Source organism: Pantherophis guttatus, chromosome 8 (assembly GCF_059756535.1).
Source record: "Pantherophis guttatus breed Tessera chromosome 8, ASM5975653v1, whole genome shotgun sequence".
Classification (NCBI taxonomy): Eukaryota; Metazoa; Chordata; class Lepidosauria; order Squamata; family Colubridae; genus Pantherophis; species Pantherophis guttatus.
Window position 1 is genome coordinate 14,587,543 of NC_142070.1, and position 15,507 is coordinate 14,603,049.

General features: G+C 40.5%; 1 protein-coding gene across 2 annotated transcripts in view; it reads left to right on the forward strand.

Annotated features, from left to right (window-relative positions):
* Positions 1 to 950: 950 nt before the first annotated feature.
* Positions 951 to 15,507, forward strand: part of LOC117678946 (putative E3 ubiquitin-protein ligase HERC6) — a 37,503-nt gene continuing 22,946 nt past the window's right edge. Inside the window, exons 1-9 of one of the 2 annotated variants that reach the window (XM_034440469.3) lie at positions 951 to 1,326; positions 5,722 to 5,878; positions 7,042 to 7,118; positions 9,298 to 9,525; positions 11,487 to 11,584; positions 12,304 to 12,425; positions 13,284 to 13,426; positions 14,687 to 14,745; positions 15,167 to 15,294. In XM_034440469.3, coding sequence (XP_034296360.2) covers positions 1,065 to 1,326; positions 5,722 to 5,878; positions 7,042 to 7,118; positions 9,298 to 9,525; positions 11,487 to 11,584; positions 12,304 to 12,425; positions 13,284 to 13,426; positions 14,687 to 14,745; positions 15,167 to 15,294 — 1,274 coding nt within the window. In that variant the 5' untranslated portion in view covers positions 951 to 1,064. The remainder of the gene's footprint in view (positions 1,327 to 5,721; positions 5,879 to 7,041; positions 7,119 to 9,297; positions 9,526 to 11,486; positions 11,585 to 12,303; positions 12,426 to 13,283; positions 13,427 to 14,686; positions 14,746 to 15,166; positions 15,295 to 15,507) is intronic. The other variant, XM_034440471.3, reaches the window with a different exon arrangement.

Genomic DNA, 15,507 nt, shown 5'->3' on the forward strand with positions numbered 1-15,507 from the left:
ATAGATTTAAAACCAGAAATATTTTTGCTGGGCATTTTACTGGATAAGTATAACAAGGGGGATACATATTTGATTTTACATGTATTAACTGCAGCCAGAATTGTATTTGCACAACAATGGAAAAGTGAAGATTTAAATCACATTTTCATCTTTACAGATGAAAATGTGATTTAAAAAATATTAGAATGTGCAGATTACTTACAATTAAGGAAAAGAATGAAACTGAATATTTTTTGACACGGGATTTATCTTATCAATGGTTCGCTAATAAAAACAGAAGTTAAAAACATGGAAATATAAGAAAAGGACTAATGATACAAGGGAAGTTTGTTAAAATGGATAAGCAAATATTATCATTACTACCATAGAACTAATACCAATGTAATGTATTATTTCCTAAAACTATTTGTACCCAGGCAACACACTGTTTAACTGAAAATGGAATTTTTATATGTTATAAAATAAAAAACTTTATGGGGGGAAAAAAGAACCTTTAGGACAACCAGGTCTGGATGGCGGAGATTCTCCATAGACTTCCAACTTCCCTATTCTATTTTTAAGATACCTGCACCAGCCAGCAACTTTTCAGAAGCAGCTATCCAGATCTCTCTTAAGAGAGCCAGGCCTGCTCAGAGGAAGCTTGCCTTTCTTTCTTTCTTTCTTTCTTTTTCTCTGCAATCCCCTTTTCTCTTTCTTTCTTTGATGTAACAGGTGTAACAGTAACAAGAGATGGCAGGGACCTTGGAGGTCATCTACTCCAACCCCCTGCTCACGCAGGAGACTGTACTAGGGATTCGAACCATCGAACTGCACAAACTCAGCGTCTTAGCCACTGAGCCACCTAGTCAGGTTTTCTTTCCTTCCTTCCTCTGCAACGCATCCATCAGGACTGGGAAGGGTCTGGAACAACTGGGCGGGGCTGGGCAAGGAAGGCAGCATGGGGGGGAGGTTATACCCGTCTATCAAAGCTGAGCCGCCTGAATGTGATACCCAGTTGGGAGGAAGGCTGAACTCCGCGCTGGGAGGGATTCTCGGGGTGAAGGAGCCGGAGACCAAGGATCGCCATGCTCTTCGGTTGGGGGGACGGCTCCTACGGGCAGCTGGGCTCGGGCGAGGAAGGGGCTTCCCAGCCGGTTCCTCTCCGTCGGGCTCTGCCAGCGGTTGGCGGGCAAGAAGTGGTCCTGGTGGCCTGCGGGGAGCGGCACACGCTGCTCCTCTTGGCCGACGGGAGCCTGGCTTCCTGCGGAGACAACGCCCAGGGACAGCTGGGGAGGAAGCTCCCCGCGGGACGGCAGCGGAAGTTTAGACCCAGCCGCTTCTTTCCAGGTGGGCTTCTTTTCACGCGCCGAGCCTGGTTTTCACCGCGTTGGCCCTTTAAGTCCAGGTGTGGCTTTAAGTCCAGGTGTAGCTTTAAGTTCAGAATGTGGCTTTAAATTCAGGTGTGGTTTTAAGTCCAGATGTGGCTTTAAGTCCAGGTGTACCTTTAAGTCCAGGTGTAGCTTTAAGTTCAGAATGTGGCTTTAAATTCAGGTGTGGTTTTAAGTCCAGATGTGGCTTTAAGTCCAGGTGTACCTTTAAGTCCAGGTGTAGCTTTAAGTTCAGAATGTGGCTTTAAATTCAGGTGTGGCTTTAAATTCAGGTGTGGCTTTAAGTCCAGATGTGGTTTTAAGTCCAGGTGTAGCTTTAAGTCCAGATGTGACTTTAAATCCAGGTGTGGCTTTAAGTCCAGATGTGGTTCGTTAAAGGTTGAACCCCACCGCCAACTCAACACCAAACCAGCTCGGTCGCTCAACAGCGGATCGGCAGCCACCCGATCCTTCGATCCTCCCCCCCCCCCCCACAGCCGCTGCCGTCGTTTTAAGTTTCGTTTTCTAGAGTATCGCTGCTGAAAACGAATCTCCCCGCGATCGCTTTCGCTTTCCTCGTTTGTGATGCGGTGGGTGTGGCTCCCCTCCAGGTTGGGGGTTCCAACAGGGGAGCGGAGGGGGGGTTTCTATCAACCAACATCCCCCCCCCCTCCGAAAGGGACACTTTTGCGACTACGGTGTCCTGAGAAATACCCGGTTTACCTGGATGAATGTGAATGCTATGGAGCAGGGGTCTCCAACCTTGGCAACTTTAAGCCTGGCGGACTTCAACTCCCAGAATTCCCCAGCCAGCAAAGCAAAGCAAAGCTGGCTGGGGAATTCTGGGAGTTGAAGTCCGCCAGGCTTAAAGTTGCCAAGGTTGGAGAATTCTGGGAGTTGAAGTCTGCCAGGTTTAAAGTTGCCAAGATTGGAGACCCCTGCTATGGAGCACCAATCTTGTAAAAGAACATTTTTCGTTGCAAGAAATTAAACTATGGGTCGCAAAATGAAATGTTCCCTGCTCTCGTCCCCTGCTCTTAAACCCCCCACCCCGTTTAAATTCTGTTGTAATTTCATTTCTATAAAAGGTCGGTTATGGATAATGCAGCCAGTGGGTTGTGTGTTTTTTGGTAGGGAATTTTTTTCATTTCTCTCTTTTGCCCTTTTTATCTCTCTAAGAAAAAAAAAAAAAAGACAAGACAAGCAAAAGTGAGCAATTTTATTCCTGCATCTCTCTCGCCCCTTTTCTTAAACTACCTATCAAAAGATAGAGTCTTGGTGGTGCAGCGGACTAAACTGCTGTTTAGCTGCTGTTAAAGTAGCACTTAGCTGCCAGCTGCCTGCAATTACTGCGAGTTCAATTTTCACCAGGCTCAAGGTTGACTCAGCCTTCCATCCTTCCAAGGTAGGTAAAATGAGGACCCGGATTGTGGGGGCAATAAACTGACTTTGTATAAAATAGAACACCACTTAGGGGGGGCCAAAAAGCCCTACTAAGCAGGTATATACAAAAGTATGAAGGCTATTGCTTAGCGCATTGTAAGCCGCCCTGAGTCTCCGGAGAAGGGCGGCATATAAATCGAACCAATAAATAAATAATAAAATAAATATAGAAAGTGACTTATTACATCATTTTTTTTTCAATTATCTCTTTTGCCCTTTTTATCTCTCTAAGAAAAGAAAAGAAAAGACAGGCAAAAGTGAGCAATTTTATTCCTGCATTTCTCTCACCCCTTTTCTTAAACTACCTATCAAAAGGTCTGTCATAGCAGCAGCCTTTTGTCCCACTTGTTTTATACAGAACCCTGAAATAAACCATAGGAGTTCTCTGTTGTGTCGACTTACAACCGTTCATTTAGTGACCATTCAAAGTTACAATGGCACTGAGAAAAGTGACTTGACTGACCATTTTTCACACTTAAGACCTTTGTAGCATGCTCATGATCATGTGATCAAAATTCAGGTGCTTGGCAACTGGTTCATACTTATGATCATTGCTGTGTCCCACAGTCATGTAACCTTTTTTTTTTTAAGTAGTTTTTATTGAATATAAATATTAAAAAAGACGTAACATATACACAACAAACATTTATACAACATATACACAAAAAGAGTATAATTTCTTCTTAAGCATTTTTTCAGAGTGACATTCTACAATTCTACTTATGATATATTCCTTCACCTCTCCCTAATCTAATAACATTTTTTATTATATATATATATATTTAAATCGGTAATATTACCATGTAATATAAAAGGTCATGTAACCTTTTGACAGGAAAAATCGATGGGGGAGCCAGATTAATTTAACAACAGTGTTACTAATTTGTCAATTCAGTGTTTCACTTAACAACTACGGCAAGAAAGGTGGTAAAATGGGGCAAAACTTACTTAAGAAATGGCTCACTTAACAACAGAGATTTTGGGCTAAATTGTGGTCGTAAGTCGAGGACCATCTGTACTTAGGCAAGTGCTTTTGTATAAAATGGGTTGAATGTATCAAGAAGCATTTCTTTCCGGGCAGAGTGTTATAGAGGGCACATTTTGAATGCACTGTCATACGGTAGAAGGACCTGTTTCTTACCTGTCACGTACAGCTCGTCCTTGTTTTACAATCATTCGTTTAGCAACCTTTCAACATTACAATCTCACTGGAAATAGCAATAGCACTTAGTGCTTCACAGTGCTTTTACAGCCCTCTCTAAGTGGTTTACAGGGCCAGTCTATTGCCCCCAACAATCTGGGTCCTCCTCATTTTACCCACCTCGGAAGGATGGAAGGCTGACTCAACCTTGAGCCTGGTGAGATTCGAACTGCCAAACTGCTGGCAGCCGGTGATCAGCAGAAGTAGTCTGCAGTACTGCACTCTAACCACTGCACCACCGCGGCTCATAAAAAGTGATTTACAACCTGTAACTCAGAGTTACAACCGCCACAGCATTCCCGTGGTCACAATTCGGGCACTTGGAGGTGGGCCTGTATTCATGAGGATTGCTGTATCCTGGGGTGTCAGGGTCAGGTCTGGAACTGGACTTGTCAGCTTTCCAGCTGATAAGCTCAGCAACTTTAATCACTGAGTCATCATGACCAGGACAAATGGGAAGACACCCAAAGAGGAGGGGAAACAGACTCAGCTGTGCTTGGATAACAGGTCTATCAAGTAGGGGAAAATGGCTAATTGCTGCACAACCACATCTCTTCAGCTGAAAAGAGGAAAGCAATGAGAATTGACACTGACATACATGATGGAAGTCACCACTTGCATCTTTCTGTCAGCAATTTTTTTTTTTAATTTGATGTATATGCCGCCCTTCTCCGGAGACTCAGGGCAGCTTACAATGCGTTAAGCAATAGCCTTCATACTTTTGTATATTTATACAAAGTCAGCTTATTGCCCCCACAAACTGGGTCCTCATTTAACCTACCTTAGAAAGGATGGAAGGCTGAGTCAACCTGGAGCCTGGTAAGATTCGAACCTGCAATAATTGCAGGCAGCTGTGTTAATAACAGGGTGCTTTAAACCACTGTATTACCAAGGCTCAATTCTATTCTGTCATGTCCCCTCATCTCTGTGATGACTGTCTTGTCATCCTCCTCATACCCAGGCTCCAACGGGGCCATGACACTCTCATTCCCAACCTCTGAGTGACCCAGGTTCAGCTCATCCTTAGCTACCTCAATGTGAAAGTCATGTTTTCTACCCTTTTTGAGACTTAAGTAAGAGCAGGCTCAAAGGGAATGAAATCTGTTGGGCTGTGTCCACCCTGGAGAGAAGGTGGGAAGACCAGAGAAACAGGGTGAGGATCAGCTTCAGGTTTTTCATTGATCCTAGGTCAGGGATGTCAAACTTGATCCCATTGTGGGCCGTATCATAATTTTGTTTGCCCTTGTGGGGCTGGGGTGGGCATGGCCTGGGCTGGGCTGGTCGTCATGGCTGACTGAGTGGGCGGGGCCTGGGTGAGCCAGGACTGGGGTCAGGGGTGAAATCCAGCAGGTTCTGACAGGTTCTGGAGAACCGGTAGAGGAAATTTTGAGCAGTTTAGAGAAGCAGTAGCGGAAATTTTGAGTATTTCGGAGAACTGGCAAATATCAATTCTGGCTGGCCCCAGAGTGGGGTGGGAATGGAGATTTTGCAATATCCTTCCCCTGCCACGCCCACCACGCCACACCTACAGAACTGGTAGTAAAAGAAATTTGGATTTCATCACTGGCCGGGGTGGCACAAGCTTGTCCTTAACCGTCTCAGGGACGGCCCCGTGGGACAACTCTGGGCTATTGTGGGCTGGATTCAGCCTATGGGCTGTGTGTTTGACACCCCTGTCCTAGATCCTTCTAATAACCATGCAAATGAATGTCTTTTTTCTCTCCTGGAAAGAACCAATCCAAGCCTTGGAAGCCCAGACTATCATCTCCATAAGCTGTGGAAAGGAGCATTCATTGGCCATCAGCAGCCAAGGGAAGGTATTTTCATGGGGAGCTGGTGGTTTTGGACAGCTTGGCACTGGAAACCTAAAGGATTCTTCAACTCCAAAGTAAGTAACTGATTCATATTGTTGCCAAGTAATCTTGTCTCAGCCATAGCAGTCCTTTAGTCAGGAAAACACAGGTTTGAATCCTGACTTGTGTACTTGGGACATTCTTCTAGCTGTGATCTGTGCTGCATTTCTGACTTGGAATAAATGGGTAGCTATCCAAGCGGGAGATGTTACAGGATGAATTTGTGACCTTTTCCATGTTCCTTTTCATAGAGGTTGGGTGTTTCCTTTCTTGTTGGCTAAGAAAGTTTGGAAGAGCTGTTGCAACAGGTCTACATCCCTCCCATAGCTGGAATGGGAGGCTTACTGATGTAGGCGCTGCTTCGTTAGACAGTTGAGGAAGAATTGCAAAATAGCAATAGAAATATTGGAGTAGCACTTAGACGTATATACTGTCCTATAATGCTTTACAGCACTCTCTGGGCGATTTACAGCGTATTGCCCCCAACAATCTGGGTCCTCATTTTACTGACCTCAAGAAAGATAGAAGGCTGACTCAATCTTGAGCTGGTCAGGATCTAACTTCTGGTTCTGTGCATAGTTTGCCTGCAATACTGCATCCTAACCACTGTGGCACCATGACTCCTAGTCATGTTAACCTTTAACAAACAAACAAACACCTTTAAAGGGTAACCAATTTATTCTTGCATAAGCTTTCATAGTGTACAGTGTGCTTCTATAGTCTGCTTCTATCTTTTTATTTGGTTTTTTTTTTTTAATGTAGCTTTCTCTAATCTGGTACCCTCAAATATTTTAGTTTACAACTCCCATTATACCCTGCCAACGATGATGGCAATTACAGTCCAAATAACTGAACAGTGTCAATGTGGCACAAAATCATCCTAGAATAGAAGCTAAAGAAAGAAGTGATTTAATGGATTATTCTAAAAAATGTTGCTTAATGTTAAGTTACAGTACTTTGTCCCTAATTAATTTATGTGTCTAGTGTAAGATTTGAAATCATTACCATTGATTAAAATAATTTTTTGTAATGCTTATCCTATTATTTATTTAATTAATTCACACAAAAAAAATTTTTAATGGTAATACTCAGTTTCATTTTAAGTAGATAAAACTGCCAATAATCTTTATATCATGATATGGTTCTGTATCTGGAATGCTAATGAACTATTTCTCTTCTTGTTTGGTAAATTCTATAGGAAAATAGATTCTTTATCTATGTACAATGTTATACAAGTTGCTTGTGGACATTATCACTCCATAGCACTTACCAAAGGTAAGAACTGATTTTAATTTTTTTGCAATAACTTTTGCCTTTTTCTTGCTTATATTTTGGAGCTCATTTTCCTGCTACCGGTATTTCTGTGCATCTACACAAATGCTTCTTCTTAGATTAAGATTTTCCTAGGCAGAGACTAGATTCCTTAGGAATTACTATAAATCTAGTTTTGATACAGAATTTAGAAGGCAAAGCTTCGTGCAAACAGATAATCCCGAGAAGGATTATCTGCATCAATGCAGTTATATAACTACTGATAAATTCCTTGACAACTTGCTGATTTATGCTATTCTTTGAAACCTTTCCCATTAACTGACAATTTTTTCTACTCTCTTCACTAAAGATAAAATTAGGACAATTTATCAAAAATCATGTATTTAGTGAACTGTGGTCCACGATGCAAAACTCCTTTTTGAGTAGCTGCAGGATCAGACCCAAAGTTATAAAATGCAATAAATTGCAAGAAGCCGTTGTTAAGGCAACCTGTCTCCTATCAGTGATGTTAATCTGAAATACAGTTGGTCCTCCTTTTTGAGCCAAAAAATTTCTGTTGCTAAGACTTTTGTTAAATGAGATTTGCTTCATTTTATGACATTGTCACATTTGTTAAGTCAATCTCTGCAATAGTTAAGTTACTAACACGGTTGTTAAGTGAATCTGGCTTCCCTATTGATTCGCTTATCAGATGGTGGCAAAACGTCATGACATGACTTTGGGACACTGCAACCATCATAAATACGATGCCAAGCATCTGAATTTTGATTGCATGTCCATGGGGATGCTGCAATGGTTGTAAGTGTGCAAAATGGAGAGAAGTTGTTTTTTCAGTGCCATTGTAACTTCAAACGGTTATTTACGGGACCGCCTTCTACCACAAACAGCCTCCCACCGGCCGGTACGCTCTCACAGAGAGGGGCTCCTCCGGGTGCCGTCGGCCAAACAGTGTCGGCTGGCGGCCCCCAGGGGGAGGGCCTTCTCTGTGGGGGCACCCACTATCTGGAATGAGCTCCCCACAGAGATACAGAGGATACCGGATCTGCGCACTTTCCGCCATGCGCTTAAGACTCTCCTATTTCAGCAAGCTGGCCTGGCCTAACCACTTCCCCGTTTCTTTTAAATTTTTTAAATTGAAATTTTTAATTTGTTTTTAAATTATTGGGATTTTAATTATTCGGGCTAAATTATTTAATTTGGTTTTATTGATGGTTTTAACTTTTGTATTATGTATTTTATTCTGTGCCTGTTCACTGCCCTGAGTCCTTCGGGAGTAGGGCGGTGTATAAATCTAATAAAAGAAAAGAAGAAAGAAAAGAAACGGTCACTAAACAAACTGTTGTAGGTCGAGGATTACCAATATGCCAGTCAAGGAGAATGCAGATCTGTGCATTCATGTGTCAACCTGGTAGTTGTCATGTGTGACAGCTCAAGTTAGACTCTGAATTCTATTGCCGCGACCATTTAGAGAAGATAATGTGACATGGAAGGTATTTTCATAAAATAGAAAGCTTTACAGCTCTCCTACTTAGAACAAATGGCAATGCAAAGCTTGCGGGGATAAAAGCATCCATGGTTAACGCTGTATGGTTTTTGTGATATTCCACCAAAAATCATTCCATGAATCTACAAGATTCCAGGAGGGAGCAGATACAATTTTGAGGGCGTGATGATCGATTGTTCATGAGATCTGGCAAACTTATGAGATGTTTGTCATCGTAAACGTTGAGGGCTACTTTTGTCTACCTTAGGGGTATCAAACTCAATTTCATTGAAGACTGCATCAGGGCTGTGGTTGACCTTGGGGTGGCTGGGTGAGTGTGGCTGACTGGGTGGGTGTGGCCAGCTTGATGCCACTTCCCAATGTATGCCACTACATACATCCCTGGCATGTATACTCTTCGCAGTGGGTAGACCAGGCCAAAGCCACACTGGCCCGATGTTTCCTCTTCGCATTAGGTGGACCAGGCCAAAGTGATGCTGATAGACTGGGCCGAAGTGACGCAGCCCAGCCACTTGCATTTTCCAGGATGGCCCCGCAAGCTGGATCTGACTACATCGTGGCCCGGATCCAGCCCGCGGACCTTGTGTTTAACACCCCTGGTCTACCTGAACAAGTTGCCAGTTCATATTCTAATCAACGTAATGGTGTTTTTTTCCTTCCATTTTTTCCCCAATGAAGATGGCCGGCTTTTTTCCTGGGGACAGAACAGCCATGGTCAGCTGGGTCTTGGTAAAGAAGTTTCATCCCAGGCTACTCCGTGTAACATTTCCTCTCTTGCTGGCATCCCCTTGGCTCAGGTGGCTGCTGGTGGGTCACACAGCTTTATCTTGTCTCATTCTGGAGTAGTCTATGGCTGGGGAAGGAACAATGTGCATCAGTTGGGCTTAAGCCAGAAAACTTCAAAAGGTAAGTCTGTCTTCATATTATCCCAGGAAAAAATGTCCATGCTACTTGGTTTCTTCCTTTTAATTGTCTCTTTTACTGAAGAGAAAATTTTTTGGGGATATTAAGAATAAAAATTATAAATCCTTTGCTAAATGTCTATATTTTGTTCTTTCAAACAGAAATCACATCAGGCTTGACCTTGTTAAGTACATGATAGACAGTGACTAAGTAAAACTGGGGTTTCATGTCTTTAGAGTAAAAAAAAATCCTTTCATCTGTCTGACACCTGCAGATATCAGCATTATTAAAAATACACTAAGCCAAAATATGTTTGATTTGGTTCTAATGTTAAGATATCCCAGCCACTGTGTATTGTAAACATGGTTTTTATCGCAGTATGTTGCACTTGTCTGGCCATTTGTGGTTCATTTAATAAAACATAAGGAAAACCTGGTTTGATTGGTGTCTTTAGAGGGATAACCAGGATATCTGTGAAATCTGTGAAGGATTTTAAATTAAGAGAGAGAGACACTGACTCCTTTGTATCATGATCATAATCTCAGCCTATAAAGCAAACGGATCCAAACTTAAGGATTGCATCTGTATATAGATGAAGAAATCCCATCTTAGATCTTTTCCTTGCCTCCTTAAGTATAGGAAAAGACAGATACCTCTAGATTTGCATCTGGATAGAACTGGGCAAAAAAATAAATTAATTAAAAATTAAAGTTTTTAAACTAATGTATTAAAGCATCGATAGACTGACTGAAAATCAGCACAGATGGGTTAGAAATGGTGATTCACTTAAAATAAAACCTGAGTCTAGAGATTTTCAGACATCCAGGCCATGGTTGTCCCAAAGTGTTTTTTCAAGAGGCAACTGGACTTCCTTTGCTTTTCCTTGAAGACGTTTCACTTCTTATCCAAAAAGCCTCTTCAGTTCTGCAGAACAGTTCTTCAGCAATTCTTCTGAAGAAGCTTCTTGAATGAGTTTTAAAATAAGACTCAGATGTATAAACAAATTGGAGATCTTAACTCTGGGGAAATTACAAAAGGACTCCTTGAGACTCTGCAGTATTATGAAATCTTTTTTGCCAATCTGTGGGAATTAAATTTCAACAAAAGATGATTTGAAGGTAGGGAATAGGGTGGGAAACAATCAATTGGTACTTCAGATGACCTGATTTGATTCTCTTAGGTGATTGTTGTAGGTCTTCTTTGGCATAGGAATTAGTCCTAAAAAAGTCAGTTTCTCCCTAGATGACCTAACAGGACAGGCTGACTCTGGTTGATCCCTTAACTATATATTTTTGTTTAGGAAAAGCGTGCCTGGCCCAGGATAGAAGAGAACTGTTTATCATGTCCAATCTTTAACATCATTAAAATATATAAAATACATAACCGACATAATCATTAATTATTAAACAATTCATCAAAGTTATTATTGTAAAATTATTATAAATTTGATAGGTTCAAAGTAGAATATGAGCACAAAAAAATGGTAAGGATGGCTTGAATACGTGTTTGTCCCCCTTGTTAGAAAATGTACATTCAGCCCATTCAATATCTTCAAAATGCGTCCTGGCATAGTGTAGACCAAGGGTGGGTAACTATGGCAACTTTATTACCTGTGGACTTCCATTCCCAGAATTCCTGAGCCAGCCATGAGGAATTCTGGGGGTTGAAGTCCACAGATTGTAAAGTTGCCATGGTTACCCACCCCTGGTGAAAACAAACAACCTTTTCAGAAGCCAAATTCTTTGTTCCTCACTTCAAAGACGGTGACAATTCTAAGCTTTACATTTTGGAACCTTCTAGAGTGGCTTTTCAAAGCTTACTGTAACTACTTTAATTCAACTTCAGCTACAATAATAATTTTAGTCACACTTAATAAATAACGGTGTATTTTAATAAACTTGGAGATGGTTCTTGGAATATCCATATAAAATGCTACAATATTCTGGTGGGTTTTTTTTTTTCAGCAGAACAGATCTTCAAACCTTACTCAATAGGTGCCCTGAGAAACCTTGAAGTGACTTATATTAGCTGCGGAGATGAACATACAGCTGTTCTCACCAAGGTATTAAATTTGTAAAAGAAGTTTCCATACTGCTAGCAGCAGTTTGTTAACTGGATATTGGGAATTGTTTTGTAGAATATTCTGGAGTCTTTGAATACTAAATGTAAGAAATGAAGGAACTGGTGTGGTTTCTCTGGCAGTGGCCCCCAATTTTTGGGTACCAGGGATCGGTTCAGTCCAGAAGCCACCAAATTATATTATTGAATTTATGAACTTAGATTTGCTTAACAATTAGAATTTGCTTAAACAATTAGAACAATTATATTTCTCCATAAGGACTTTATTTAAAATGGGTCGTTGTGGTGGGTAGGATTTGAATTAGTTTTTTTTTTCCTAATTTGCTCATAGGTGAATATTTTTGGTTTTTCTCTTTGACCGGAAGCATTTTTAGTTTTGTTTTAAGCTTTCATATTGCTGTTTTAACTTCCTGAATTAGGAAGGAACTGCTGGATTAGAGAGATGAGTTTACATGCTCTGTAAATTTTCACATCTGGAAGTGAAGAAAAGAGGGAATCTTCAAACTATTTTGATTGATTCCTTTTCCTTGCTGTCAATGTTGCAAAATTAGATGGCTGCAGTTGGAGTCAGGCACATCTGCATGCAAATATAACCTTTGTTCTTCAAAACAACAACATATAGTCCCAGAAATATATAATAAAACTAATGTAGATGGATGGAAAAAAACTTGATGGTGCTTGATTTGTTAACATCCTTCATAGAGTGGCAGTGTTTTTACCTTTGGAGATGATAGTGCTGGACAACTAGGACACAACTCTTCAAAGACTGGTCCTCAGAAAATCGATGAGATTGATGATCCAGTTTCCCACATTTCCTGTGGAAGGTATGTACCATCTCTTTCCTTCCACATCTATGTGAGTGATTGTACCTGAGTTTTCAAGGGAAATTAATATAGCCTATGTAAAAACAAAATCTATGTAAAAACAAAAACAAAATCAAAGTGCATTGAGCCCTTCTAACATTTTGGAGGCTGTTGGTTTACCAGGAACTTTTGATGATGAGAGAGGACTATACATCTGAGACATATTTAGGGAACTTGTATTAATGTCATTATTCTAAACGGGTGAAATGCTCCCGGTTCGGACTGGATTGCCCGATCCGATAGCGATGGAGGCGGGTGGTTTGGAGAACCGGTAGCAAAAATCCCTGATACCCCCACCACCACCATGCCCAGCTGAGCCGCATAATCATCAGAGGCTTTTTTTATTATTATTTTTAAAAGCATTTTTTCTACAACCTCTTCAGGCAAAAAATGCTTTTAAAAGTAAAAACAAAAAGCCTCTGCCGATCAGGCAACTCAGCTTGGATCGTCAGAGGCATTTAAAAGAAAAAAAGGGTTTTTTTTTTTAAATGCCTCTGACGATCGAAGCTGAGTTGCCTGATCAGCAGAAAGCCTCTGCTGATCAGGCAACTCAGTTGGGATCGTCAGAGCCTTTTGAAAGCATTTTTTTTACAACCTCTTCGCCGAAGAGGTTGTAGAAAAAAATGGTTTTAAAAGTAAAAAAAAAAAAATTGGCCACACCCACCCAGTCACATTACCCTCCCTCCACCAAGCCACGCCCACAGAACCGGTGGTAACAAATTTTAGATTTCACCACTGATTCTAAACCATAACATCCCAAAAAGATAGAGAGCAGAGTTGTCCATATGGAAAGCTGACAGTATTTTGGTTTTTCTGCAGTTATCACACTCTTTGTGTCTCTGAGTCCGGGCAGTTGTGGTCTTTTGGACGTGGTCTCCTACAGCAGGCGGAAAGTTCGGCATTGGAGAGCAGACAGGAAGAAAGAAAGTGTATTGACCTCAATGCTCTTCTGGCCCCTAATGGTACCTTTTTTGTAAACACAAATCCTGAATGCAAAATTGTGTTAATACAAGAATGCAAAGGGGCAACATACAGCCACATCTAAGCACATTTAAGACATCCCATGGCTTTGAAAACAGATGGTTAATTCTCTTTGAAAAGTGACACCTAAAAGTCAGATTCGATTTGAGTATATTTTATCCAATGTTTGATCGCTGATCTTTTTGACATTCTGATCAAATATTCATGGAGGTTTTTTAGAGTTAAATCTTTCTAGATTTTTGTGTTGTGCTTTACTCTAAAAGTCTAAAGTGATAGACTCCCCCCCCCATTTTTTAAATCACTAAGATTATCCTGAAACTTTGTGAAGTGGTTTATTTATTTATTTATGTATTTATTTATTTATTGTTGATATTTATATACTGCCCTTCTCCCGAAGGACTCGGGGCAGTGAACAGCCAACAGATAAAACACAAGAAATACAAAATTTAAAAAATTTTGGGTTGAGATTTAATGGCTAGACTCAAAACTGATTATACCCTAAATCAAGACCTACATTTTTATTTGATTTGATTTGTCAGATTTAGATAGTTGTCCATCTCATTCACAAAGTCAATGGGGAAGCCAGATTCACTTAACAACCATGTTACTAACTTAACTGCAATGATTCACTTAACAAATGTGGCAAGAAACATCGTAAAATGGCGCAAAACTCACATAACAAATGTCTCGCTAAGCAACATAAATTTCGGGCTCAATTGTGGTTGTCAGTCGAGGACTACCTGAGGTAATTTTAAGAGTCTCACGTTTTAATCAGTTGGCAGGAGTGTAGAAATAGAGAATTGGGTAGATATGTAATTCCTTGACCAGCGAAAGCAAAATAAAGGTGTGGTTTTTTTTAATACAGTGAATTCTGATATTCTAATCTAATATGCACAACATTGTGGCTGCAAAATTAAACTTAATGTATGATTGGAGTGAAGACAGAATTCTTCTGTTTGTCATGAAAAGAAAATGTATATTTCTGTCAGTGGAGAACAAGAGAGCTGCTGCATGTTTATGTTAGAAAATTTAATGAAGAAAAGGGTTTTAGAGGGATAAAGAAATTATAAGCTGCGATTGAATTCCTTCTGGAAATTTCAGAAGCACCCTCACAAAGTTGCAGTGTAAATCACAAGAGGAAGGAGGAGAAATTACAGAAATATTGTACTTATTACAATAATAACAACAACTGTCTGACTGAGATGAACTATAATAATAATACACTTATATTCATATTGTAGAATTGTTGGGAGTCAAAGTTTTTGCTGGAGCATTTGTCAACTTTGTCAATATATTTCAGGTAATCTTTTTATTTCTTTTGTAAACTATTTTGACTTCAACATCATTATCAAACCATCAGTAAGCTAAGTTAGTTACTAGTAGGTTGTGTAGCACTTCAAATAGATTATAGAAGATGCTATAAGTAAGGACTACCTGCATTTTGTGAATACAGCTATTCTAATGAGTACTAACTTGCCTAAATGAAATGTGTTCTTTGACTGCATACAAAAGTTTCTTCTCTTTACATAGACATTTGGATGATTTGTCAACTTGCAATGATATTTGCAAACCCAATTTCCCAAAAGTTGCATCCCCAGTTTCTAGAGAGACATGAATGAGAAGTGACCATAGATCTCTGCCTTCTCAAAGGTTTATACTATGAAGCATCGGTTATGTGAGATAGCAACAACACTTTTTCACTAGGGTTTTTCTTTGTTTAGGCTTCTGCGTGCGCTAATGCAGCCGCCTCTTTGGAAGTCTTGCCTAGGATCAGCCAGCTGGACAGAGGACTGATTGAGAAATGGAAGTCAGCAGAAATAGGAAGTGAAGCACAGCAGAATGCTAAAAGGTTGCTACATGTATTGCCTGTGTCTAATGAGAAAATTGTATTTCTGTAAGCATCTATCAGCCCTTTGTGATAGTCCAGGCAAGAAGCACGACTAGAAGTATCTCTATTGTAAAGCTACATTAGCAGAATTTTGCATATCTTAAAGTAAACCTCTCCCTCATCCTCGCCTTTAGACTCTCAAAGTGAGGGAAGGTCCCTAGCTGTTTCCTGCAA